Genomic DNA, 24,856 nt, shown 5'->3' on the forward strand with positions numbered 1-24,856 from the left:
ACTTCATCATTTTTGTGTTAGTTTACCATCCTTTTGTGTAATTTTTGTATTATTTTAGCATCCTCTTGTATCATTTGTGTCTTTTTATGTTATTTTAGCATCTTTTTGTGACTTTTGTGTAATTTTTGTGTTATTTTAGCATCCTTTTGTGTCATTTGTGTCATTTTTTGTGTCATTTTTGCATTCTTTTGTATCATTTGTGTCTTTTTGTGTTGTTTTAGCATCCTTTTGTGACATTTTGTGTTTTTTACCATCCCTTTGTGTAATTTTTGTGTTATTTTAGCGTCCTTTTGCATCATTTTGTCTTTTTGTGTAAGTTTAGCATCCTTTTGTGACATTTTGTGTCATTTTTGTATCCATTTTAGGATCCTTTTGTGTCATTTTTGCAACTGAAATAGCAAAAGTGCGGAATTAGTATTAGTAAAATACACCTAAAATATCTTTTTTACTGTATTAGTTTTGCATCTTTGCATCACAGTTACTGATTGAACTTTCTCTGAAGCACTGTTAGTTTGTGTTCAGCGCGTTTAGCTAAACTTCTATCAGAAAACCCAACTGTTAGCCCTGCAGCTAACTCACTGTGCAGTCAGTCATTTCTAGAGCTTCATGCTAACGTGAGCAGCTACAACCTCTTTACATAACACCGCCTCAGCGTCGCTCATTACTTCTCTCCGGTGTTTGCACTGTGACCCAGTTCATCGTCTCATTACTGGCGTCTCACACACGGTTAATTGTTTGCTCTGTGGAACTCGCTGCTAATCAAGATGACAACAAACTGCAAAATTAAGATACAGACGCGATTTCAATTGACAACAAATCCATATTTCTTTGTGGCACCGTGAAGGATGTTTCTAATGGCAGTTTAATTATGAGCAACAAAGCAAAGATACGACGAGGTAATTTACATCCTGTGTATCCTAATTCCAGCAGCTCTGATGAAGTGTTACGTGAAAAAGAGAGAAAAACCTCCACCGTTGAACCGAGAGGTGAGGATTCATTAGTTACTTCATGAATACATTAGAGCCCAACGCACCCACGGCTCCTGGAAAAAGGTGTATTCGTACTCGGCTGCAAGATTCCAATTCATGCAGCGAAAATAAATTTACTCTGCCGAGAAAGTAATTTGTAGGAGCTGACAATCTTTTAGCCGAGTCAGCTAAAACACAGAAACCAACGCGCCCAAAACAGAAAGGTGCAATTAATTTCCCTCAGAGCTTATTTTTACAGGGAGACCTAATGTGGCCCGACTGGGAAAACAAAATCAGATTAAATGATCAAAGGTAGTTTATTTTTTCTGCTGTTTGTTTTTCTGCAGATACTGTAGCTCAAATGAAGAATTATTGATTGTTACCAACACACAGAGCAGCCAAGATACTGAAGCTGAATTTAGTTTTAGTTAGAATAGAATATCCTTTTTTAGCCTTACAAGAGGAAATTTGCAAGATCACAGCAGCAAAGTGTAGAAGAAAAAAAGCAAGAAAACACAACTATAAATGAAAGAGGTGAGGTGTCAGTATCATTCAATCAAGTGCCATGACATTCAGCGTAGCCGATCATTTCCCTCCATCTAATCTGATCTTTTGCTTTCTGAATCGTGACTGTTGATGTTCCATGTGTAGCCATGATGTCAGTCTGTCTATCACTTTCATTCTCTGCCTGACTCATCCTCTCTTCACATTCATTTTTCCAGTTGTAATGATGTATTCTGGGGTCTCTTTCCTCATGATGTGTCCAAAAATGTTGCTTGCCGTTTCCCAGTTTTGTTCAATCGTGTATAGTTTGTGTTTAGTAGTTTTAAAACATCTTCAATGGTTATTCTGTATGTATCAGATATACATAGCTGTTAAACCTCATCTCTGCTGCAGTGATTTTGTTTGACATTTTATTATTTATGTTCCAAGATTCACATCAGGACTGGTAGAATGTAACAGCTGAGAGTCCTCATATGGATGCCAACTGCTATTCTCTTAGTTGTCAGTATATTTTTCATTTTCATAAATGCTGTTCTTGCCATTGCTACTCTACATCTGATATCTAACTTTACACCTCCCATCTGATGTCATCCATGAACTGAGATACATGACTCACAATAAGTTAGGGATATTGTTTTTACATGAGTGCTTTTCTTATTTGGTCTGAATTTTAAAGGGGAACTTCGTTTTTTTTCAACCTGGGGTCTGTTTTCATATGTCATTTCATACATGTGAGTGATGGAGAAATGAATTTTCGACATAGCTCCAGTATTTAGCCAGGCAGGCAGCTTAGCAGCTCAGCTAGCAGCTCAGCTAGCGAAAAGTACGGGGCAAGAGGCCCCCCCGCGTCAAAGTCCGCCCTAACGTGCTTTTTTTCCCACACTGACTGGCTCGGATAGTCTCAACGAGTGTCCCACAACATACTAGAGATGAGAAGCGAACAAAAAACCTCCACATTACCTGGCGATCGCTCTTTGTTGTGGTCTGTATCCAAAGCTCAGGATGCTAGAAAGCAAATCTCGTTCTGCAAATCGCGCGATAGCTCGCGAAATCGCGCGATTTCGGAACGTGACGTCCATCATTTCTGTGAAGGTGACCCAACACCCATCAGTGAACAGGACAGTAGACCACTGCTGCATTGTCCAGGTCACATGGTCTTGTGTCCACTGCAAAGGGTCACGGTGGTGTCCTGGTGTCAGTGGAGTCACCTGCAACGGTTGTCTGACATTCAAGGCAAAGCGGTGGAGTCGGTTGCGAATGGTTTGTCTGGAAACCCTAGTACCCCTCACTTCAGGTAAACAGGCCCGCAGCTGTGTGGCAGTTGCATAACAGTGTCTGAGTGCATAGGTCCTTAGGTACTGGTCATCATTGCGGTCCATCACTGGTGGGGCTCCACTCCTGGGTCTGTCATCAACACTGCCAGTAGTTCTGTGTCTTGCTGCAAGTCTGTTGATGACACTTTGAGACTCACCAAGTTCACAGCAACATCTGAGTGCCTGCTAACTGACCTGAAGGTGTGCTATGGCCAGGTGGCGCTGCTCGTCCGTTAAGTGACGTCGTGTGTTCATGGCTGCTTCAATGATGAACTGGGAATGACTTACTGACAATATCAGCTTTTTATACCCCCAGAATGTTGAAATTGACGCCACATTGAAAAGGGTTATCTTTTTGTATTTGTTGGTATTGGTACTAATATGTAAAGCGCCCTGTACACAGTGAGACCATTATGTGGAAAACACAAAATGAGGTGTGTCTGGCACCCTAATACAATTTCCTCCCTATCCCCAAAATCACTGAAGTGAAACAAACACCTTATGTCAGAAATCCACTGAGGACCTCACAATATCCCCAACTTATTTTGAGTAGTGTATCTGAAATGATGAAGCTGCTTCAGTATTTCTTGGTCTAAGTCTGTGTTACAGGTTTTAAAGACATTTTCTTACTTCTGTTTTCTTTTTGTTTAAAGACAGACCGAGTTTTTGTCTCTTTGTATTAATTTTAGATACTATGGTTTGCAAGTTTTCCTCAGTGTTCGCTGTCAGCACGGTGTCATCTGCATAACATATGATATTTATGTTGTAACCTCCGATGGTTACTCCTGGTTAGACTTGCATTATGCTTTCACTGTACAAGGAGAACAGGTCAGGTGACACGTCCCTGTCTGAGTCCTCGTTTTGTTGGTGGTTCTTCACCCATTCTGTTGTTTAATCTCACTGCTGCACTTTGTTGCCAATAGTTTTTTTAATCATTTATAAATCCTTTCCATCTGTTTTTCTGTCCTTTACCATCTGGATTGCTGCTTGTTGTTTTTTATTGAGTCAAAAGCATGTATAAGTCTTGTTGTAGTTCTATTGATCCTTTCATAATAGTTCTTAAAATGCGTTTGATGTACCTTTGTCCTCTGCAAATCTGTGTTGCTCTTCACTGATCTTTGGCTTATTTCTGTTTCGTATTCTGAGCATTATGATTCTCAATAATAATTTTGTGAGGCTCATAAGGCTGATTGTCCTGAACTGCCCGCAATCTGTTGTTCCTGGTTTCTTTGGGAGTGGGATGAATACCAACTTCACAAGGTCTTTTGTATGTTGTCTGTTGTACAATATTTAGAAGAGTTGTTATTTTCTCACTGGGATGTTATCCGGTCCATTTTCTTGCCTTCTGCATGTTCTTCATAGCATGTTCTACTTCTGCTTTTAGCATTGGTGGTCCATCGTTACTGTTATTGACATGAACCGTGCTGTCCCGTTCTCTGTCTTCATGTACTTCTCTTATGTGTTCTGACCATCTTGTCATTTTCAGGTTTGCGTCTATGATTATAGCACCATCCTTTCCTTTAATGCAAACTGCTGCTTTTTTTCTGTTTGTTACCTCTTTGATTTGGTGTTGCTTTAGGTGAGGTATAGAATACAAATAGTAATAATAAGAAATTTGACTTGATCATTTCAATGATGTTTATGTTAGTATATTCGATTAATTTTGGTTGATTAAAAGGGTAGAGAGTACATCTAAAATGTGTTGTAAATCCTCCACCGTTCACCTGATTTGGATGTAAATACCCTCAAATTAGAGCTGAAAGTCGTCTGCACTTAAAGCACATCATGACTGTATCATTTCAAATCCATTGTGGCGATGTACAGAGCTGACATGGTGACAAATATTTATGGACCTGGCTGTAGTCAAACCCACTGGGGCCACATTGACTCCCATTTAAAGTAAGTGGAATAAATTCACAGATATTCCAACAATTTACATTTGTTTCTTTATCAGTACAAACTACACAGGCCTCAGCCTCGGTTCGACCCCTCATCAAAATAAGCATAAAATATATGCAAATCTGATTTAGATTTCCCAATCTGTACAGAATATAAGCTAAATAGAACTATGAGCAACTCTCGCTACAGGCGGTTAGAGACCGCGATCTGGCTCACGCTGAGCTCAGGGAATACTGGCACGTCATTCTGGATTTATTACAGCCGAACACGTGTTGGAGCTCTGAGAAACAGCAAACCTCCTCAAATCCTTCCTCCATCCTACTGCAGCTCAAAAATGGCTGCATTTGTGCTTTTTCTCACGCTCACACCGTGTTCTGATAATACTCTGACTGCGTGTCACTCAAATCCAGGAAATGCTTCAGTTAAAACCGCAAAAAGACACAAAAGGAATTGGCTGCTTTTGCCTGGAAGGGCGCCAGTACATTGGTATTTTTTGAAAAGAACTAATTAAAACACAAAAGGAAGACACTGGTATTATGGTGTTGGTATGATTATGTTAGTTTGTCCAATTACTTTTGATCAATTTAAAGGGTGAGTCATTTTGTAACATTTTTGTGCTATTTTAGAATAATTTTGTGTCATTTTTGTGTTATTTTAGCATCCTTTTGTGTCTTTTTGTGTCATCTTTGTGTCATTTTTTTTTGTTATTTTAGCATCTTTGTGTGTCTTTTTGTCATTTTTGTGTTATTTTAGCATCATTTTGTGTCATTTTGTCATTTTTGTGTAATTTTAGCATCCTTTTGTGTCATTTTGTATAATTTTTGTCTTATTTAGCATCCTTTTGTGTTATTTTTGTGTTATTTTAGCATCCTTTTGTATCATTTTTGTTTTATCTTAGCATCCTTTTGTGTATTAACTTATTAGAAGGACATCTATGAGCAAAACAGACAAAAATAAACCTCTGGGGTGTAAAGTCACCCCAGTACCGTGTTGAACTGCATCATGTAGCTTTAACGGGTGCTTTCTTGTATTTGTATCACGTCTCGATTTAGACAAATGTGTGAGTCGGATGAGTTGCTATTATGAAAATCTGCAGAGCGTTTTTGCACATGAATAAGGCACAAAGGGAATGTAGGACTTTGGGCTTTGATGCTGCTGGCAACCGTCAAATGTTCTATTTCAGGCTCATAAAAAGTGACTAATTTTCATGATCCGCTTACTCAGTAATTGAACTGCAAAAAACGTACATTGTGAGTATACATAAATGAATTCAGCTCCTCCTTGGATGTTTAAATTATTGCTTTATGTTTCTAGGACATCTGTTTAGCAGCCAAATTCTGACACTGTGGGAAGAAAACCACATTTTATAGATAAAAGACGGTGAGTTTCTATATTTTCCATGATTATTTTTTAAGGTAGGTATATATATTTCTTTCTATACGGTTTTTAGATACATTGCTGATAAAAAAAAACAGGTGGTTGTGAATCAAAGGATGGATTTTATCTTGCATGAAAAAAATGATGACTGAGAAAGGACTACAAACATGGATACCTCCATCAGCAGTGTATAAAGTTATAGTGGCTCAATGAGCACACAAACCAACAACTGTTACTGATGATGTTAACAATACATATACAATACATATACATATCAATTACGTTGATACAGGTTCTAACAACTTCTAACTGGTCCAAACGTGTTCTGTCTGGTTCTAACAGGTTTGACTGTCTTCTAACATCTTCTGACAGGTTCACCTGGTTCCAACCATAGAAATCATAGAAGCCTCGTGCCACTGTCCAGCATAGGCTGGCGATGCATCAACTGGCCGCCATCTTGGAACGGGAGTGAAGTTGTAAACAAACAACGTCTGGTACATGCGAGACCATTACACAACCACAGTTTTCCGGTCATAACTTTCCTTGTAATGCATAGATTTCGACATGGTATGGCTCATTTGAAAGCTTACGAGTTCGTCTTTTGATTACACTCCCAAAAAGATGGTGTCAATCAGCACAACAAGTTTTAGGGACCCTTTTCCTGCAACTGTTTGTTGTGTTGACCTGTTGTGATGTCAGGTTTCTCTGATCACCACAATAAGCAGCTTCTAAGTTTTATTCATTTAGTCTACTGATTATTCCTTTTTTGTGCCGCATTTCCATATGGGATTAACATCTTTCAACAATTATCTTGAAATTACGTTGAAGTTTGATATTAAGTTAATAAAAATTTTGAGGGTTTTTCTCTTTTCTCATTTTCAGTGCTTTACTACGAAAGAATTTTCAAAGCTGGCACAAAGTTGGAACCATGCCTAAATTCTTCAATTTACTTGTGTTCCATGCGTGCATGAATAAAAGCTAGATATAATATTGATTTCATTAATTGCTCATCAAAAACAATATATCCTTTTCTGGTGAAATCTGTGAAAAGTTCAATGGAAAGGACATACTCACTTGTGGAATGTGATTCCCTGTGCCCTTGTCTTTGGGTTGCGTTGTATTGTGCAGCCCCAGGCCGCACAAGACTGTGGCATTTTGAGATTTGTTGTCAATCGGTGTGTGATAAACATGCTTATCGCTGGTTTACTCCCGCTCGCTCCCGTTCCAAGATGGCGGCGCACTGACGAATCGCTCATTGGCCGGCGAGGCATCTAGTTTCTATTTGGTTCCAACTGGTTCCAACTGGTTCCAACATGTTCTAATATGTTTTTGTGTCATTTATTGTCTTATTTAAGCATCATTTTGTGTCTTTTTGGATCATTTTTGTGTTATTTGAGCATCATTTTGCATTATTTTCTGTTACTTTAGCATAATTTTGTGTATTTTTTGCCTTTGCGTCTTTTTGTGTTATTTAAGCAATGTTTGGTGTCATTTTTGTGTCATTTCTTTGTGGTATTTTAGCATCCTTCTGCATCATTTGTGTCTTTTTGTTATTCTGCTATCCCTTTGCATCCTTTTGTGTCTTTTTGTGTTATTTTAGCATCGTTTTGTGTTTGTGTGTTTTTAAAACAAAATAATTTATGTGTTTTTAGCATCCTTTTGTGTAATTTTGTCTACAGATTCCAGACTTTAGATGACCAAAAATTAAAAGATCCAATTTGATTTTTGTTTATGTCAGCTAAACCAAGTGATTTTGGTCTCTTGAAAGGGTGGAAGGCACATCTACAACATGTCGTAATGTCTTCAGATTCTAACAGGTTCTAACATCTAAAGTTTAGTAGAGAATAGTATGTCATACACAATAGTACATGATTCATACTATTCTTTCTGCTTGTTTGTGGCTTGTTTTGAGTTCCGTTATAATGAAAAGTTGGATTCATCTAAACTCCTTGGAGTGAACGTCCCTCTGACGTCACTGTTTTGCGTCAGTTTGAGTTGTTAAGTATTTGGACTGAACCAGTGACTGAATACGGGGCTACTTATCCACTCTGGCCAGGAGGTTTTACATGACAAAAAGTCTCATTATTTACCAGTGACACGGCAGCCTCCACATTCAGATAAAATAAATAAATAACAGCAGCTCCTCTCATCTCCAGATGAGGCCTTTTAATGTTAATGAGCCACCCGCTGCTCTGCGGAGGCCAAGTCCTCGGTCAGCGGACCGAAATAGGAGGCTGGAGTCCCGATAATGTCACTCAGAGAAGAATAAAATACATCACAGCGGACAAAGTGCCGTGAACGCACTCTGGCCGACAATACGATTACCTCCTGCATGGATGTCTTCGATAAGCAGAAACCCTGAGGCCTGGAATTACTGCTGGGGTTGATGGACACAAAAATTGCAGTGAACTTTGAATTTAAGACGCATTATTGAAGCTCTGACCTGCAGCAGCCACAAAATTTGCTGCCATTTTGATATTTGGGCAGATGTGACCTCCTCCAGGACCTTCTTAGCACACAGATGAGTCTAAACTACGATTCTGAGATCACACTTTATGGCACCGGAGTTTAAATAACAGCTTTGAGTGGATTTAACGGAGTGGCCACATGCATTAGAGTCTATCTGAAGTCAGGCATAAAGCGGCTTTAACATTATCTACACAGTACAGGAAATTTTAAAAAATATTTCAGATAACATGAGATAAGAGTAATGTATTGATCCCACAGTGGAGAAATTTTGCACTGTTAAAGCAGCAGAAGGGAATGGAGTGAACATATACGGAATGTAACAACGAATAAATACAAAAAACAAGACATAAACCTAAATATTGTTTCTGTGACATGGATTCTTCATGTCAAAAAATCTGCACAAATTCCTCTGAATGTGAAAAATATTATTTTAGAAAAGTTTTTGGCTAACTGTGGGTGACTGATGTCATTTTAGACACATTTTGAGTGTAGGGTTTGCAATGACGTGCAGCCAGAAGCAGAACAGTGCACACGTTACTTTTGCATCTTCTTTCTTCTATTTTAATGTTTTAGACTAGTTTTGGGTCATTCTGGACAATTTTTTTTTAAATTTTGGACAGGTTTTAGTAATTTAAGACAGATTTCAAATGATTGTAGACACATTTAGGACAAATTTTTAGGAATTTTAGATAAGTTTGAGTCACTTTGGACTAGTTTTGATTATCTTTTAGTGAAATTTAGATCATTTTGGGTATTTCTTTTTGTAGTTTTGTTTACTTGCAACGATGTGCACAGCAGGGAGAAGAACAACCTAAACAAAGAGCAATACCAGCATGATTTGCACGTTTTTCTTTTTTGTGAAAGAAAAATAATTCATAGTCATTTTAAACATGTGTTGAGCCATTTTAAATGTGAGTTAAGCCATTTTGAACCATTTTAACCACTAAAAATGAACAAAAAAATGGAGTTTGGTGCAGCCCTGTTTTAGGAGTCATTGTGGACACAGTTTGAGTCATTCTGGACAATTTATAGTAATTTTGAATAGAATAGAATTCCTTTATTGTGCCAGTACAATGAAATTTAAAAAGTGCAATCCTTAAGGTGCATATGTACCAAGCATCACAATAAATAAGTAAAAACAAATAAAAAACAAAAAACTAATATAAGAAACATACCACACTACATGGACACATGTCGAGTCTTTGTGGTCCATTTTTACCACTAAAATTGTACAAAAAACATGTAGCATTTGAGTCATTGTGGACACATTTTGAGTCATTTTTTTTCCAGTTTTTGCTGTTTTAAACGAGGGTTGAACCATTTTAGACGTGTCAAATCTTTTTTGACCATTCAGTTTGACACAAAACAATTAGAGTTTGGTGCAAACTTGTTGCTTTGACTAATTTTGAACACATTTTGAGCCATTGTTGACCATTTTTGCCATTTTAAACATGCGTTGAGCTACTTTAGACATGTGTCAAGCCTTTGTGGGCCATTTTTACTGCTAAAATTGCCAGATAGCGGCACGGCATCACTGTAACCATGACAACAAGTGAACACTACGCCAGCAGCCTGTTGACAATCACATGATTGCAATCCTTCTACACATCCACTGCGGACTTATCAGGACTTATCCATTCGACATAATACAAGGAACAAGTGATTAAATGGTGGTTGTTGTTTTTATTGGAAATGATTCAAATGTGCAGCCTTGGCAGAGTACTGTGCTCTCTAAGTGCTTTTCTTCTTTATTATACTTGAATAAAATGCCTTTACTTGGTTTTACTGCAGCTCATCCAGGTTTTCAGATGTGCAGTGAATTCAGCTGTACTTTCATTAAATTCAAAGCTGCTGCTAAAGTCAGAGAACAACTCCAGAATAACGAGGAGATCTGAGTCGCTGTCGCTGCTACGTGTGATCAAAGTTAAATCTGAATCCACACATGAAGGTTTTTGCTGGACAACATGTCAGAAAATCAGCAGCAGAGCTCAGAGTTTGGTGTTCGGCTCGAGGGCAAACTGATGGAAGTATTTAGGGAGGTGAAGGCGGCTCATTGACTTCCCCCTTTGGCATTTTACCCAGGAGAGCTGTGGATTAAAACCCGCTGACCTTTTGATCACGAGGCTGCATCTCGCTGCTCACCACTCTGCCTCTGGATCTCAGACTAAACCAGGATAAAAGTGAAGCCGTCCCGCTGCTGCTTTAATCAAACCACAGGCCATGCAGTCATCTTCATCTTCATCTTCATCATCGCCGTGGGACCGATCCCTGGTGACCCTCACAAACGCTGCTCCCCAAAATCACAATCCAGCCTGCAGCTGTTCCAGCGGTTCTGTGTTGAATCAAACTGTCGTCCCACACATCAAATTTCAAATAATCCAAAAGACTAAAACATGCAGTTGTTGTGTAAATGCACTTGACCTGAGACCAAATCTAAAAAAGCTAGGAGAAAAGAATGTTTGTAAAATACCAGATAAGTCTGGAGTTCCCCCTAAAATGACATTTTTCTCTGGTCCCATCCCGCTGATAACCAAATAAAACAACTAAAATGAAATTTAAATGTCCTTTTTTGGTATTATTTTTTTCATTGATGTCTCTTGTAATTATGGGAAAAATTACTTTAATCAACATGATATTTTCAATAATTAACCACGCCTGACGTACACGTCAGCGGGGTTACCGCATTCACTTCGGTTTCTGGCTGGCTGGGTAAGTATGTATGTGTCTATGTCCAGTCAGATATTTCTGCACGTGCTGAAGTCAGGATAATCAAACTTGGCACTGAAGATCAGTGCCCTCTACTGGGGGCTCATCTAGTTATTATGCTGGGAACGTGTGCCCCACAACATGTTAACATTACCTGTTGATAATGTCTTTGTCATTTTCTGTTTTGTTTGTCATTTTATGTCTTGTTTTTGTCGTTTTGTGTCTTGGTTTTGTCTTTTGTGTCTTGCTTTTGTTGTTTTGTGTCTGGTTTTTGCCATTTTGTGTCTTATTTTTCTCATCTTATGTCTTGTTTTTGTCTTTTGTGTCTTTTTGTTGTCCTATGTGTCATGTTTTTGTTGTTACCTCCACCAGGAGGTTATGTAATCACCGGAGTTTGTTTGTCTGTCTGTCCGTCTGTCTGTGTGTGTGTGTGTGTGTGTGTCTGTCTGTTTGTCTGTTAACAGCATAACTCAAAAAGTCATGGATGGATTTTCACCAAATTTTTTACAGGATGTCCGGAAGAGCATGAGTAAGAATCGATTAGATTTTGGAGGTGATCCGAATCACCGTCTGGATCCAGGAATTTTTTGAAGGTCGAAGGACAATTGAGACAATTTCTCAATTGTCCTTCCGGACATCCTGTAAAAAATTCGGTGAAAATCCGTCCATGACTTTTTGAGTTATGCTGTTAACAGACAAACAGACAGACAGACACACACACACACACACACAGACAGACAGACGGACAGACAGACAAATGGGATGGCGGAGGTATGCGCTCTCCGAGTGCTTTTCTAGTTTTGTGTCATGTTTTTGTCATTTATACCATCAAACAGTTTTACAAAAGAATGGGTAGCCTTGATTGAATGTCTCACTCTACCTCATATTATCAGGATTGACTGTTTTCCATCAGTCAGTTTGTCCTCTTGGTCAGCAGTAACAGCTAGCTAAATATCTATCTTCTACTGCTGAGAAAAAGCTAACATTAGCATGGATTAGCAACCCTGTTACTGTGATTAGAGTAGGGTTAGCAAACAACACAGAAAACATGGAATAGAAATGCTACCATTGATGTGTAAGCTGAGCCAATTAAGCCTTTGATAGTTTATTACCTATTATTGATAATTATGGAGCAGAAAACTGCAAAAGAGAAGGTTTATTTTTCAAACATTTGGAAGCCCTAATGTCCTCCAAAAGTCTAACACTCTCATGAGCTCAGATTAACTGACGTGACGTTGACCGTCTGAAATGTCATCGAGCCTAAATGGATTCAGCTTTGTTTCTTGGATCACTGCCACCTTATTCCGCCTCTCCAGAGACTTTTATGTGTGCAACCTTAAAACCTACAGTTTCTCATTAGCACCAACTTTGTGAAATGGATCATATTTAGGAGACTAATTCCTCTCCGGCTCCTCATTTTCCTACATTTGGCTGCCTCATATAATTGGATGAAACAGAGGAAAGGTAGTGAGCTGATTTAATGTTCCCTCGTCCACCTTTGTAAGTGTGAAGCAGCACAAATATAGAAAAGACGTGACCGAGGGCTCAGCTGAAGCTGAAGTTTTAGTCATTTGGGACATTTCTAAAAATAGTTTTGACAATATTTATGTCATATTAGACTCATTTTTAGTCATTTTGAGAATGCTGTAGCCATTAAGGACACAATTTAGACAACTTTTAGGAATTTCTGAAAGGTTCTAATTATTTTGGACTATTTTTGTGTAATTGTTGACATGATTTATGTCATTGTGAGCACATTGTGAGTCTAATTTTTGCAATGATGTGTGCTGCTAGAAACGGAACAGTGCACACAAGGACATGTTATTTTTACACCTGCTTTCTTCTATTTGCATGTTTTGAACTATTTTGGGACATTCAGGACAATTTTTTATGCATTTTGGACAAATTTTAGTCATTTCAGACAGATTTCACCTAGTTTTGGATACATTTTTGACAAATTTTGGACTATTTTTGGATAAACTTAGTCATTTTGATGGCCATTTTAGGCATGTGTTCAGCCATTTTTGGCCTTTTTTACCACTAAAATTTGACAGAAAACAAGTTGGGTTTGGTGCAACTCTGTTTTTTTGAGTCACTGTGGGCATATTTTGAGTCATTCTGCACGATTTACAGTAATTCTGGACACATTTTGAGTCACTGTTGAACATTTTTGCAATTTTGAAAATGTGTTGAACCATTTTAAACGTGTCGTGTTTTTCTGGACCATTTTCATGTCTAAAATTTGCCAAAAAACAACTACAGTTTGGTGCAACCCTGTTTTGTTGAGTCATTTCGGACACATTGAGCCACTGTTGACCATTTTAAACATTTGTTGAGGTATTTTAGACATGTGTTGAGTCTTTTTGGACCATTTTTACCACTAAAATTTGACAAAAAACAAGTAGAGTTTGGTGCAACCTTGTTTTTTTGAGTCATTGTGGACTTACTTTGAGTCACTGTTGCCCGTTTTTGCCATTTTAAACATGCGTTGAGCCATTTTAGACGTGCTGAGTCTTTTTGGACCATTCTTACCACTAAAATTCTTCAAACACAAGCCAAAATGCCCGAATTCCTGCATCAGAATCCTGTTACTGATCGATCCTTCACCTCTGGATCATGCGTGAGCTCCAACTGTGTGATTATTTCGGAGGATGGCGGTTACACAATGTGTGACGTCGCTGCTAAGTTTGGGCCGGGATCCCCAGGCGGGTCGCTCCACTCTTTCTCTCACTTTCCTGGCCGTCTTCCTGGCTTCTGCTCTATTATTTATTAACCATTACACAGCAGCAACTTATTGTAAGCTCAGTGCAGCCGCAGAGTTCACTGTTTTCTGGGAAGAGAGACGTCCCCTGAGTGGTAAAGTGTTCCTTTTCTTTACTGGAGAACAAAACTTTTTAGGTTATATCTCTTATCCAAACTCTGCTAGGTGCAGAAACTCAGCTTTTGTGGTTCTCAGGTACCTGGTGAGAACTCCAAAAATAAGTGTTTGAGGTCAGTTTGAGTTGAAAACTTACAACAACAAAAAACTACTTTCAACCAAGAAACGGTTGAGTTAAGAAGATTTACTCTGATAGACATTTTAATTACCACCTCCTTAATAACAGATTGAACAAGCACAAGATCTTAATGCGATTGCTGATAAAAATGTAGTTTTCTACAATACTTGGGTGTGTCATATTTAAATATGTTAGTTATGTACCTGAGTTTTTAAGCCGACAACTGTTTAAAAAAATCTAATAACAAGGGACTCTTCAAAGGGATTTTGAAAATAAATTGCCAGCTTGTGGCTTGCCCTTGAGCTAAAGAGTCAAAATAAAATGTCCTTGATGTCAAAGGAGCTTACCATACAGTACTACTTCCTGTCTCTTTCTCATGCATGCATGGATGGACAAACCATCTATATACTTCAAAATAAAAGTACATTCACAGTAAAAGAGCTTAAGACAGAGTTCTGCTGCAGTGTGGATTTAAAAGTTGTTTTTTTATTTTCAAATGAATAATAATAAAATAAAACAGTAGGATTTATTCTTGGATCACCAGGATTCTGCAAAGTGTGCTGCACTTTCAAAGTAAAAGCTCCAAGATATTAGCAGTACAGACCAGGATAAATAACATTCCTCTTGTGATGTTTAAAGCAGCTCACCAAGCAGTTCTCCTTCCTGTCTCTTTCTCACACATTCATTGACTGACAAACCGTCCATATACTTCAAAGTAAGAGTCCATACCCGGTAGCAGAGCCTGGATTTAATAACAGTGGTTTTTTTTAAATTTTCAAATAAATAAATTGAATTCAAAATGCAACCTCATGGCTTCCCCTTCTGTTAGACTGTCAAAATAAAATCTTAACAGACAGTACTTCTTCCTGTCTCTTTCTCACTCATTTACTGATGCACAAACCATCTATATATTTCAAAATAAGAGTCCATACCCAGTAAGAGAGTCTGGATTTAAAAGTTGTTCTAAAATCTGAATTCCATAGTGAAAACAAACAAACAAGCAAACAAACTGATATTTACAAAATTTGAATATATTTTGGACACATTTGAGTCATTTTAGACTTTTTTCTGTCATTTTGTATCAGTTTTGGATAAACTTAGGTCATTTTGGATGCATTTCATCTAATTTTGGACACAATTTAGACAAATTTTACGGATTTTAGAAAAGCTCTACATATTTCAGACTATTTTTGAGTAATTGTTGACAAGACATACATTTTCAGTCTAGTTTTTGCAATGATGTGTGCAGCTAGAAGCAGAACAGTGCACACAAGGACATGTTGCTTTTGCACCTGCTTTCTTCTATTTGCATGGTATTTACACCAGAATCAGCAGGATTCTGTGACATGTGCTACGCTTTCAAAGTAAAAGAGTTATGTAAATTATACTGTATATACAATTAGAGGACATAAGACATCAGTGCACTCAGATTTTCTTTAGTAATTTTTCAGTTTATACTGTTAACGAGGCAAATAGTTGTGTAATAGTAGAAAAACTTCACAACTCAACATATTGGTTGCTGTGTCGATAGATTCAAGCTTCTCTAATTACTGTAACTTCGCCGTCCTCTTTGACACCGGATCACTGCAGAACCATTGGCCTATTTACCTTGCTGGCTGTGAATATTTTTCTGGGTCAGCCTCCCAGTGAACTCCAGCGTGTGGATGTAAAACGAACAATTATACCGAGAGTCGCCTCCACGATGTCGGAAGCAGAACTCTGATCGTCTGACAAAGAGATAAAAAGGGCCGAAGGAGTCAAATGGAAATCAGGCAGAGATTCACACTGCTGGAGTCGTTATGAGACGACAAGAAATGAGATTTTTAAAGAAAGATTTCACGGCCTAAAGTTCACCGAATCCTCCCTTTATTGCATCTCTTTATTTTAATATCTCGACAAGAACTCAAAGAACTTTTCTTCCTTTTCTCATAAGGCAGGGGGCAGTTTCTATTCTTTACTAAATACAATAATGTGAAATGAGTTCCAGGTCTCTTTTCATGATTAAAATAACTCTGCTCTCATTTTGAGTTTACTGTTCTGGGGTCAGAGAAAGCTAGAGTGTACGAAACACAAAATAATATAAATAAAAAAGCAAAAGAATGTTGATCATAGAGGAGGAATTCTTGGATTTGTTTGGTTTTTATGTATATTTTTCTAGGATTATAGGCATAGCTCCAAATTATACAGGTTGACAACACTGTGGAGTTTAGATAGACTTGTTTTTTTTTTATATCATTTTAGGTTCATTCAGCTTTGAAACAGAAGTTCTCCTGCCTTAAAATGTAACCCAACTGCACTTTAAGAAGAAGCAGTTAAATGTTGTCTTATGAGTGGTAAAAGTGTAAAACTAGCTGAGTTAATTTTACTGAATTTGAGAAAACAAGTTCAATAAACTCAGGATATTAACTTAAATCAACGCAGACTATAGCTAAACAACCTGCTTTGTTTTATACATTTTCTGACTTTAATTTTCCTCCTCCATTCAATTTAAGGAACTTTTTTTTTTTTTTTACCAGAGCTAAGATGCTGCTTCTGGCTACAGAAAGATAAATTATTAATGTGTGGGTGTCTTGGATCATGGAATTGTTTTATTTTGAAAAGGAAACATGTAGAACTTAAGTTACTAAAAACACACAGCGATTTTTCACCATTCTTGTTTACGCAAACTACAAAAAACAAAACTTTTTTTGGGGAGTTTTAGCTCTTTAAAAATGTATTCTTGAACGTTTGTTTGTATACTAATTTTGTTTTTTGATAAACGTCATTTAATAAGTCGAGCGAACTCCGTAGTCACCTGGCGCTACAAGATGGTTTTGTTTACATTTGCCGGTTGTACGCCGCCTTGGATTGTGCTACATTCGCTCACCTTTTGCCCTTCGTTATGGCTCCCAAATGTGATCAAGTAGATCAAATTGGAAAAACAGTGCAACATATTCTGTTATCTTCTTGTAAAATGATTCATACATGCATGAAAATCATTGTTATTCATGACTTTTCTGAAGAACTGTTCGATATCGTGATGCACGGAACGACATTGTTTACATTTTCGCCGGAGTTCCGACTTACAGAGAGAATCGATTTACGTAGGATCCGTCGAAACGGAGCTCTGATGTAAGTTGAGGATCCCCTGTAGAAGAAAATATGTTTGACATTGGGATGTTCTCAATCTTTTTTACTATATACTATGGTAGTATCAATGAAAACTACCCTATGATTTGTTCCCACTTGGGGTTTTATCTTTGTATTTCTGGCTGAGATACCATATTATCTTCTACAGAGATAAAGTTGCAATAAGCAGTTTCATTTTGCATCTCTTCGGCCTGATTCTAACAGAAAATGCTCTCGACAAGGACAGCGCACGGAGGAACCAAAGTTCAGCCGCTGGAAAGGGAAAAATCAGCTCCTGTTATTTAAAGTCAGCAGCGGAGACGGTTTAACGCCGACAGCTGACAGATGTGAGGTGAACCGAGCTGCTTACCTCCACAGCGGCCTTGGCTCGCTCGAACTCCTCCTCCAGGGACTGATGTCTGGACAGCAGGGCGCTCCCCCACCGCTGCTCCTTGGTCAGCCGGGCCTGCCGCACACATTTCACCTCATAAACATTTATGCACAAACCGGACCCATTAAACATCCCCCTTCACACAGACACGTAGCACATCACAGGGTCAGCCGTCTCTGCTTTCCCCGGGACGAGCGAATATCCCCGCGTCGACAAAGCCTCTGACATGCTCAGGAAGGCCAGCAGAACCACCACCGTCAGCAGCATCCACCTGAACAACATGCTACTCATCCAGCCTCATTTCCAGCCTCCTGCACATGCAATATCAACCCGCGCCGGTGGAAATCCACCAATTACACGCGTGTGGGTTTGCATTATCACGGCGTGGTGTCCTTTACATGATTCCACCAACGCGTTAAAGTGCGAGGGGGTAAATGATTTCGAGATATTCTTCCATTCTCGGATGTGATATAGTGCGAGATTTACTGCAAATCGCTGCATGTGTCCCAGGGCTAATGAATTACGCTGCTGCATGTGTGTGTGTTCGGCTCCTTTCTTTACCGGCAGTCAGGTCGGCCATTACCTGTAACAGTTCCCATCTCTGCAGACTCATTACACAGGACTAATTTAGGTCACCGAGGAAATAGCCCGAAGATAACCACGTTTTTATTTACAGAAACAAAATGCATGCAGTGTTTAATAGAAAATCTTGCCACATTTGCACATTTATCTCAGGTTTGTTAAAGGAGAAATCCACCCCTAAAAACACTGCGACACTGTTTGCAAACCATTCAGTTTCTCTTTGGTTTTTCAGTTTAATCTCCCCATCCTAAGAAATCTGGCAAGATTTAGTATTCTGACAGTTTAATGCCAGAAAATGTTTGAACTACCTGCAGGGAAACGGGAGCAGTTAGCCTGTGGTGCTAGTGTTCAGAAACAAAGAGGGCTTCTTTCCAGACTCACAAATGTTCAGTTTTACTTAACTAGAGGAAGGAATTTAGTGTCGGACAGGAAGTGACAGCAGTTTCTCTGGAGCTAAAGACTCAATAGACCAGAATGCATTGCAGCCTGATGATGTGTTTTGACTAATTTGACATTAATCATCAATTAGATGTGTGTTTATAAAGAATGTCTGCATGCTGTTGGTTTTTATAGAAATGCATTGTGGGAAATGTAGGAAGTGAATTACAAACGGCAGAAGCTACATCCAACTCGATCCTTCTTAGTGATCTGCGGCACCTTTACATTTTAAACGTCTTAATTTTTCTTGAAGCATTGAGTCTTTGATTTCATAGAGAAGCAGAAAAAGGCAGCATCATATTTCCATTTCTGGACTTTTGGCTGACTGAAATGTCCACTGTTAGCTGTTAACGGTATTTTAATTTTTCCAGCTGACCTGCTTTTAAACGAGCATCCTTTAGAGATCTTAAATATGCATTAAATATACATATGCATGTTGGAAGGCTAAAAGAACAAAGCAAATGCTGCAGGAAAAAGCCTTTTTACACATGATTAATGTGTGAGAATTTGCTTCTGTATTAATAAAATTCTCTCATCTATAATAAATGCGAGTAAAGATGCATCACATTGTTTTTGTGTTGCATTTTAGAGCTAGTATGTCCTGTGATGAGGAAACTGTTTGGTTCTTATGTTGCCTGTTTGTATTGAAAGCTTGTAAGATAACAACTAGATCTAAAAATATTCCCCCTGACTTCCTTGGAATGAGGTGATTTTTTTTATGCACAGTAACTTCAGTATATTTATTGAAACCAAAGTTTTTAACCTTCATACTAAAAATATTTTCTGAGTTACAGACCCTTGAAGTCCATAGAGGAGGGACATTTCATGTATTTTTAATTTGCATTTTCTTGCATTCTTGACCCTCATAACTCTTTTCTTTGCTCTACATTTTATATACACTAAATTTTCAGGGATTAAAATACATGTTAGAGTTCTGCTAAAAATGCAAATCAGTTTTTACCTAAACCTGAAATCTCATTTTTGTTCAGCACAATCTTTTATATGAGCAACATTGAGCATCAGTATCATGTGGTTTTAAAAAAATATGTCTCTTACAGTTTTGCAACAGAATGAATCGTGTCTAAAAGATGATTCTGCTGTCAAATGTGTGTAAAAACGATCCTTTCATTGTCTAGAAACTTGTTCTGACCAACCACCAATCACGCAGGCTGATATGAGCCTTGAAGGTTTACCCAGAATGCAGTTTTTAAAGTTTTCTTCAGTCCCATATCATCACACCTCCACCTCCGTGCTTCACTGTCAGGACTATACATTCACTGCGGTGCAGTTTTACTGTTCAAGCTATGATACAGTCCATAACACTGATGCTCAAAGTTGGTTATACAGAAAAATGAGCAGTAACTAGATTTAAACCTTTAGTGAAGATTTTGTGCCTTTTTTGGGGGTAATTTTATGTGATTTGTGGTTATTTTGTGTGGTTTTTTTTGGTAATTTTGCATGTTTTTTTTGGCTGATTTTAAGTCTTTGTGGTAATTTTGCATCTTTCAGTGGAAATTTTGTGTCTTTTTGTGATATATTCACCTCTTTTTGCATCAATTTTGTTTCTTTGTGATAATTTTGGCTTTTTCTTGAAAATTTGGTCTCTGTTTGGGTTTAATTTGTCTGTTTTTGTGTTAATTTGTCAGTGTTTTTAGTTATTTTAGTTGCATTTTTTTTACCTGAACTTAAGTGTGTGTTTCCTCTGCTGCACTGATGAAGTTATAAGGCTCAAAAATGATTAAAAAGCCCACCTCTATGCACTTTGAGTGCCTATCACTCTGAAAACATTATTAGTATGAAGGTAAAACTTTGCATAGCTTCACTGAATGTTTTAAAGGCAGATTTGTAGATTTGAAAATATCGCTAAAAACCTGTAATATAAAGTTACATTTCCAGTATTTCTATTCAAAGATGAAGCTGAAAGCCCAAAGAGAGCCTCTTAGTTGACTTTAAACTCTGATTTATTTTGTTAAATGTTTGTAAAGAACCTTGTAGCTTTATTTCTGAAAGGTGCTACTAAAATATAGTCCATATTATGAATATTATGTTGGTTTTAATGTCAAAAATAAACTTCACTGCTGAAGTAATGATTGCTTCAAGCTCCTTAAAGCTTATATTTCCAAGCTGCACCCTTGAGTTAGTTCAGTGTATGTAAATCTCATGCAACACACTTTGCATGTACTTTGTGTTTGCGTTTTTGTGTGTGTGTAGCTGTCGAACAGGAAACTAAACCCAGTCTGAGCATTATTTCTATCATGTAAACTCGAGTCCTGTGTGTTTGTTTGCCAATAGCTTCGCTCCATCTCAGACAGCTATCTTTAATCCCCAAATCTATTATTAATCGGAGCGCTGAAAAGGTGCTGTGTGCTTAGCTAGCTCGCTGAGATCGACGCTAAATGGGCTCAGAGTGAGGCTGCTGAATAATTCATGGGCTATTAATCTAATAATGGCGTCTGGAAACAAGACCCCTTATGCAGACCTACACAGAGACATCGACTAAGGAGGAAAGCGCTTGACATTTGGACCTCGCAGCACCACAAAGGAGCAATCTGAATTTCCTGAAAGGCGCCTTTTGGCTTCGGGTACAATGGGTACAAATGGTGGAATTGAAAGTGATGCTGTTTCGCCGGTGCAAATGTGAAAGTCTTTCGGTGTTGTATGAAAGGATGCGTAGGGAGGCTTACATGTCTTCCACTAATATACTGCCTGTTGAGCTGAAATGGAAGAATTGTAGGTGTTAGGACAACAATGATGCACACAAACAGGCTGTCTTAGTAGATACACACTTTAACGTTAGCACGACGTTAGCATGCAGTCGCTAGGTAGAGTTAAATCCATCGTTTCTGCACAGATATGTGGAGGTTTGTCTTTTTGAAAAGGATGTAGATGATGACTTCCTGTCAGAATGAGGACTTACTTGTGATGCGAGGGCCGACTCTGGCTCCACTTTGGCTTCCAAGGTGTTTTTATTTGACGAGTCTAATTGTGCTTTACAGTCGATGGACCTGAAGGAGGAAAAATGGTGCAAGATATTTTTTTAGCAACGGAGCTCTTAAAATGCATCCCACATGCACTGAACAATCATGAACATTGCTCATCTTTTAAATTGTTGTCACCTTTTAGCTTTTGGGTCAGAACTGGGGGATATTTTACATCAAATTTCAAATAATCCACTTACAAAACACTAAAAAAATGCAGTTGTTGTGTAAATGTTCTTGTCCTGAGACCAAATCTAAAAATAACTAGGAGAAAAGAATGTTTTAAGATATTTCTAAAAATACCAAATAAGTCTGGAGTTCCCCCTAAAATGTCATTTTCTCTGGTCCCACCCTCCTGATGACCAAACTGAATCTCAAATAAAACAGCTAAAATGAAATTTAAATCTCCTTTTTTGGAATCATTTTTTTCATTGATGTCTCTTGTAATTGTGGGATTTTTTTTAATCAACATTATATTCTAGATAATGATTATTATGCATAGAACATGTGTCCCACAACATGTTAGCATAACCCTGTTGATGACGTTTTTTGTCATTTTGTCTCGTTTTTTGTCATTTAGTGCCTTGTTTTTGTTGTTTTGTGTCTCATTTCTGTCATTTTGTGCCTCGTAATTGTCATTTTGTGTCTTGTTTCTCTTGTTATGTGTCTCGTTTCTGTCGTTTTGTGTCTTGTTTTTGTCATTTTATGTCTTGTCTTGTCGTTAGTGTCTTGGTTTTGTCATTTTCTGTCACCTTTCTGTCATTTTGTGTCTTGCTTTTGTCATATTGTATCTTGTTTTGTCAGTTTCTGTCTTGTTTCTGTTGTTTTGTGTATTGTTGTCATTTTCTCTTTTGCTTTTTCATTTTGTGTCTCATTTGTGTCGTTTTGTGCCTCGTTTGTCGTTTTGTGTCTCATTTCTGACGTTTTGTGTCTTGCTTTAGTCATTTTATGTCTTGTTTTGTCATTCTGTATCTCGTTTCTGTCGTTTTGTGTCTTGTTTTTCTTGTTTACATCATCAAACAGTTTTCCAAAAGAATGTCCCACTCTACCTCATAAAGTATTATCAGGATCAGACTAATTGTTTGGACTGTTTTCCATCAGTCAGTTTGTCCTCTTGGTCAGCAGTAACAGCTAGCTAAACATCTAGCTTCTACTGCTGAGAAAAAGCTAACATTAGCATGGATTAGCATCCCTGTTACTGTGATTAGAGTAGAGTTAGCAAACAACACAGAAAACATGGAATAAAAATGCTGCCATTGATGTGTAAGCTGAGCCAATCAAGCCTTTGATAGTTTATTACCTATTATTGATAAATATGGAGCAGAAAACTGCAAGAGAGAAGGTTTATTTTTTAAACATTTGGAAGCCCACATGTCCTCCAATCCTGGAATGACCCTTTTTTCCATCTGGACATCCAGTTTCCAGATCACTTTGATCCAGTCGTTGATAAAATGCAAAATGATCGTACTGCTGGAAAAGAACTCTGGAATTCTGCATATTTGTAATTTTTTCCTGCATGGAAGCATATTTTGGTAAATATTGGAGTTAAAGCTCAGATTACAGAGCAAATACAGCTGGATATTTTTATCCTACTGGGAGATAACACAACAAGCTGACAAACAGAAATCCAATAATCACTTTGCACAGTCGCGTTCCAACACCTCCTGATGGAAACGTGCCTCTTTAGCTGCACTGGACTGTTTGTTTTGTCTGTCAACAGTAATCTTTTTAGCTTTTAGACGCCTGCTGTCGTCAAAAGTGAAGCCGATGAGAGTGAAAACAGCGAAAAACTGAAAAACGCTGAACTGAAATGCAGCTTCGGAGCAGATTTGGAGGGAAACTTTGTGGTTTGGGTTAAAAAGAGCAAACTCTAATCACAGGTGTGTAGCAGAACATAAACTCCTCCATGAAAAATAAATGACAACTATGGCAACTATGAAGCGAGAGGAGCAGAATAGTTCCCTCCAACATGCTGTAATCTGTGAACAACATAAAGGTCAGAACCTACCACAGGAACTCGTTGGAGGAGTTTTTAGACGAACGTCGTCTCTCCAGCTTCCACTTCCTGTTGCCGTTTCTCTCCGGGTTCGGAGTCAGATCCTCCCATTTATCCAGAGAACCGATGGTAACTGGTGACAGCAACGAAATAACAAAGAATTAAACAGAATGAAGTCATCAGAATGAGACCCTGATCCAACACATGCTGATCAAGTTTACCCAGAATGCACTCTGAAAAGTTATCAGAAACCAGTATTTGGATTTTTTTGTGGGGACTTTGTATCTTTTTGTCATCATTTTATAGTGATTTCAGCTCTTTTTGTGGTGATTTTACATATTTTTATGCAGCGATTTCAGTGTTCGGGGTAATTTTGCCTATTTTTGTGGAGATTTTGCATCTTTTTCTAGCTATTTAGCAATTTTTGTGGAAATGTTTTCCCTTTTTTGTGGTGACTTTGCCTTTTTCGTGGTTGTTTTGCATTTTTTTTCAATTTAGTATCTTTGTGTGTTGATTTTGAGCCTTTTTGTGGTAATTTTGGCCCTTGTGGTGATTTCACATGCTTTTTATCGTGATTTCTAGTTGTTGGGGTAATTTTGTAACTTTTTGTGGTTATTTTTCAATTACTTTGGTCTTTTTATGGTGATTTTGTTTCTTTGTGGTAAATTAGCACATTTTGTGGAAATTTTGTGTATTCTTATGAAAGTTTGTGGTAATTTCACCCGTTTTTGTGGCTATATTGCATCTTTTTTGCAACAATTTTTAGTCTTTGGGGTAGTTTTGTCTGTTTTTGTTTTCATTTTTTTTGTCTTTTTTATGGTTATTTTGCTTCTTTTAGTGGGTATTTTACGTTTTTTGTTTAAATTTATTGTCCTGCTGTGGTGATTTTGTTTTTTTGTTTTTTCTTTTGATTTTGTTCTTTTTGTTTCTTTCCTTTTTCTGGTACTTTCCTATGTTTTTTTGTGGCTTTGGGGTAATTGTGCCTATTGCTGTGGTGATTTTGTCTCTTTTTGTGGTTAAAAAAAATGCTCAAAATGCCTGAAGACAGATTTAATCATTAGACTGTGACACCTGGAGGGCACTTTTTTGGTGGAAATTTAGTACCTTTGTGTCTTGGAGATAATTTTTGCC

The 24,856-nt window shown here is 37.9% G+C and overlaps 1 protein-coding gene across 3 annotated transcripts in view; it reads right to left on the reverse strand.

Annotated features, from left to right (window-relative positions):
• The window catches only part of pex5la (peroxisomal biogenesis factor 5-like a), a 185,122-nt gene that overhangs the window by 41,441 nt on the left and 118,825 nt on the right, over positions 1-24,856 (reverse strand). For 2 of the 3 annotated variants that reach the window (XM_022198054.2, XM_051947476.1), the window contains 4 exons: positions 23,738-23,858; positions 21,669-21,756; positions 21,436-21,465; positions 17,711-17,806 (listed from right to left, as the gene is read on the reverse strand). In XM_022198054.2, the coding sequence (XP_022053746.1) occupies positions 17,711-17,806; positions 21,436-21,465; positions 21,669-21,756; positions 23,738-23,858 (335 nt within the window). The remainder of the gene's footprint in view (positions 1-17,710; positions 17,807-21,435; positions 21,466-21,668; positions 21,757-23,737; positions 23,859-24,856) is intronic. The other variant, XM_051947475.1, reaches the window with a different exon arrangement.

Source organism: Acanthochromis polyacanthus, chromosome 4 (assembly GCF_021347895.1).
Source record: "Acanthochromis polyacanthus isolate Apoly-LR-REF ecotype Palm Island chromosome 4, KAUST_Apoly_ChrSc, whole genome shotgun sequence".
NCBI lineage: Eukaryota > Metazoa > Chordata > Actinopteri > Pomacentridae > Acanthochromis > Acanthochromis polyacanthus.